The sequence below is a fragment of the Dryas octopetala genome, chromosome 5 (assembly GCF_963921425.1).
Source record: "Dryas octopetala chromosome 5, drDryOcto1.1, whole genome shotgun sequence".
Taxonomy (NCBI): Eukaryota; Viridiplantae; Streptophyta; class Magnoliopsida; order Rosales; family Rosaceae; genus Dryas; species Dryas octopetala.
In genome coordinates, this window is record NC_141370.1 from 19,042,512 (window position 1) to 19,046,177 (window position 3,666).

General features: G+C 43.7%; 1 protein-coding gene across 1 annotated transcript; it reads left to right on the forward strand.

The window, feature by feature from the left end:
* LOC147285313 (Leucine-rich receptor-like protein kinase family protein) lies at window positions 1-3,374 on the forward strand. The gene is made up of 2 exons (XM_086243247.1): window positions 1-2,663; window positions 2,762-3,374. The coding sequence occupies exons 1-2, from the start codon at window positions 83-85 to the stop codon at window positions 3,148-3,150; spliced, it is 2,970 nt and encodes a 989-aa protein (XP_086099373.1). The 5' UTR covers window positions 1-82; the 3' UTR covers window positions 3,151-3,374.
* Window positions 3,375-3,666: the final 292 nt, after the last annotated feature.

Below are 3,666 nucleotides of genomic sequence, written 5' to 3' on the forward strand. Positions count from 1 at the left end.
AACTCTTAAAGAGTCTTATTTCCCACGTTCCCTCTTCAAAACCCACTCCCCAAAGTCCATTCCCCTGTACGTCAACCACACCATGTCATTGACAAAGGTGAAAGACTACCTTCGGCTTCGTCTCCGTCTCCACCTCCTCTTTCTCATCCTGTGCCTTCTCTCCCACGCCAACGCCGCCGTTGACGAGCTCCAAATTCTATTAAAACTCAAATCCGCATTCCAAGACTCAAACGGCGACGTATTCAGCACATGGAACGACTCCTCCGCCAATTCTCTATGCAGTTTCAGGGGAATCACCTGCAACGCAGAGAGTTCGGTCTCAGAAATCGAACTTTCCAACCAACACCTATCTGGGTTTCTTCCGCTGGACTCGATATGCCAACTCCAATCCTTGGAAAAGCTCTCGTTGGGGTCCAACTTGTTGCATGGGACAATCATGGAGGACATCAAAAACTGCACCAAATTGAACTACTTGGATTTGGGGAACAATTTGTTCACAGGGTCCGTCCCTGACATGTCCTCCTTGTCCCAATTGCAGCATCTTCATCTCAACAACAGCGGATTTTCGGGCACTTTCCCATGGAAATCACTGGAAAACATGAGGGGTCTGATCCGGTTCAGCTTGGGGGACAATCCTTTGGACCCGAGCCCGTTTCCCAATGAGGTTCTGAAGCTCAACAAGCTCGATTGGCTTTACTTGGCGAATTGCAGCCTCCAAGGACCAATCCCAGAAGCTATCGGAAACCTCGCCGAGCTTATAAACTTGGAGTTGTCCACGAACAACATGACTGGAGATATTCCGGCTGAGATTGGAAAGCTCACGAAGCTCTGGCAGCTTCAGCTCTACAGCAACCAATTCATAGGAAAGCTTCCTTCTGGGCTAAGAAACCTCACCAATTTGGAGAAGTTCGACGCCTCCATGAATTTGCTCGAAGGCGATTTAGTGGAAATTGGGTTCTTGAAGAATTTGGTAACTCTGCAGCTTTTTGAGAACAGTTTCTCCGGTGTAGTACCGCCGGAGTTAGGCGAATTCAAGAAGCTTGTGAACCTGTCTCTGTACTCGAACAAGTTGACCGGTCCTCTGCCTCAGAAGCTGGGCTCGTGGGCAGAGTTTGGTTTCATTGACGTCTCTGAGAATTTCTTGAACGGGACTATTCCGCCGGATATGTGCAAGATGGGGACGATGAGCGGTCTCCTCATGCTTCAGAACAAGTTCACCGGCGAAATTCCGGCGACTTATGCAAAGTGTTCGACGCTGAAGCGGTTCAGGGTCAACGACAACTCGCTCTCCGGCGTTGTTCCCGCCGGAATCTGGGGGTTGCCCAACGCAGAAATCATCGAGATCACTTCGAATGAATTCGAAGGTCCGATCACTTCTGATATAAAAAACGCGAAGAAGCTTGCACAGTTGTTCGTCAGCTACAACCGATTGTCCGGTGAGTTGCCTCATGAGATTTCCCAAGCGACGTCGTTGGTTTCCATCATGTTGAACGATAATCGGATTTGGGGAAAAATTCCAGGGACAATTGGTGATTTGAAGCATCTGGGTACTCTGTATTTGCAGAACAACATGTTCTCTGGTTCAATTCCAGAGTCATTAGGAAACTGTGATTTTCTGAGTGACTTGAACATGGCCAACAACTCGCTTTCCGGTGACATCCCATCATCTTTAGGTTCTTTACCAACCATAAATTCCCTGAATTTGTCACAAAATGAACTTTCTGGGAAAATCCCAGAAAGTTTAGCTTCTCTAAGGCTGAGCATTCTGGACCTCTCCCACAACCGGCTCTCCGGTGCTATACCGGAATCTCTGTCCATTGCAGCCTACAACAGTAGCTTTTCCGGTAACCCCGGTCTCTGTAGCATGGATATCAGCCCTTTCCCGCGGTGTTCGCCAAGTTCGGGCATGTCCAAGGACCTCCGCACGCTCATTATTTGCTTCTCTGTAGGCTCAGCAATTCTGTTTGTGTCACTTACATGCTTCTTCTACTTAAAGAAGAGGGAAAAAGATGAAGACCGTTCATTAAAGGAAGAATCTTGGGATGTAAAGTCTTTCCATGTGTTAAGCTTCACGGAGGATGAGATTCTCGATTCCATTAGCCAAGAGAATCTAATTGGAAAAGGGGGTTCCGGAAATGTTTACAGAGTTTTACTTGCAAATGGGAAAGAACTCGCCGTCAAGCACATATGGAATACGGATCCGAATGGCCGGAAGAGGGTAAAGAGTACTACTCCGATGCTCGGAGAAAGCCGTAGTGGGAAGTCACTGGAATTTGATGCTGAGGTGAGGACATTGAGCTCAATAAGGCATGTGAATGTGGTGAAGTTGTATTGCAGCATTACTAGTGAGGACTCAAGCTTGTTGGTGTATGAGTATTTGCCAAATGGAAGCTTGTGGGATAGGCTGCATATGTGCCAGAAAATGAAGCTTGATTGGGAGTCAAGGTATGAGATTGCAGTGGGATCAGCCAAAGGGCTGGAGTATCTGCACCATGGCCTTGAGAGGCTGGTGATGCACAGAGATGTCAAGTCCAGCAACATTTTGTTGGATGAGTTTTTGAAGCCTAGGATTGCTGATTTTGGGCTTGCCAAGATTGTTCAGGCCAATCCAATTAGGGACTCAACCCATGTTGTTGCTGGAACACATGGCTACATAGCTCCCGGTTAGTCAAATTCTCTTAATTTTTTCTATTTTTTTTGGTATACTATTTTGGGTTTCAGTTAATTTGTTATTGTATTAATGTGACTGTTCATTTTGCAGAATATGGGTACACCTACAAGGTGAATGAGAAGAGTGATGTGTATAGCTTCGGAGTGGTACTAATGGAGCTAGTGACGGGAAAAAGGCCGATAGAGCCGGAGTTTGGAGAGAACAAGGACATAGTGAACTGGGTTTGCAGCAACTTGAAGACTAAAGAGAGCATATTGAGTTTGGTGGACTCATATATTTCAGAGGACTCCAAGGAAGAGGCCATCAAGGTATTAAGAATTGCAATTCTATGCACAGCTAGGCTTCCTGAGCTAAGACCTGCCATGAGAACTGTGGTTCAAATGCTTCAAGAAGCTCATGAGACATGTCAAATGCTGGGAATTGTTATCAGCAAAGATGGTGTTACCAAGAAAATGGAAGCGAAGGCTACAAAGAAGTAAACCATCCATGGATATAATTTTCACCTAAGCTAGTTTAACAGGGAATTAATTATTGTGTAATATATGAGACTGTTTTAAAATATAATTTAGCCAGAGCCTGCAAATTATATATATCTATATATATATATATAAATATGTGTGTGTGTTTATAGTTTTAGTGATGTAAAATAGTGGCTAGGGCTCTTTTTTTGAACCATATATAATATCAACTGGCTAGTCTATTATGCTTTATTAGTTATTTTCTTTTTGGGGCAATGAGAACTTATTTGATACGCAAAGTAACCAAACAATAGAAAGGGAAAAATGACAAGAATGTATGCATCAATGCAAGTGTAGTGAATAATGGTGTATTGGCTATCCGATTAGGGTCATGACATGCAAGCTTCAATTAGATTGTAGCATATTTGGAATACGAATTCGAATCCTCTACTGATTTTTGTGTATTGATTTTATAGTTATATCTAAAATTAATTATTTTTTAGATTTTTATATAATAATTACATACTAAATTCTAAA

Excerpts from the sequence above, each read along its gene's own strand:
- LOC147285313 (XM_086243247.1), top strand. The coding sequence starts at position 83 with ATGTCATTGACAAAGGTGAAAGACTACCTTCGGCTTCGTCTCCGTCTC. Across the intron at positions 2,664-2,761 it reads ACATGGCTACATAGCTCCCG|AATATGGGTACACCTACAAG; the intron begins GTTAGTCAAATT and ends TTCATTTTGCAG.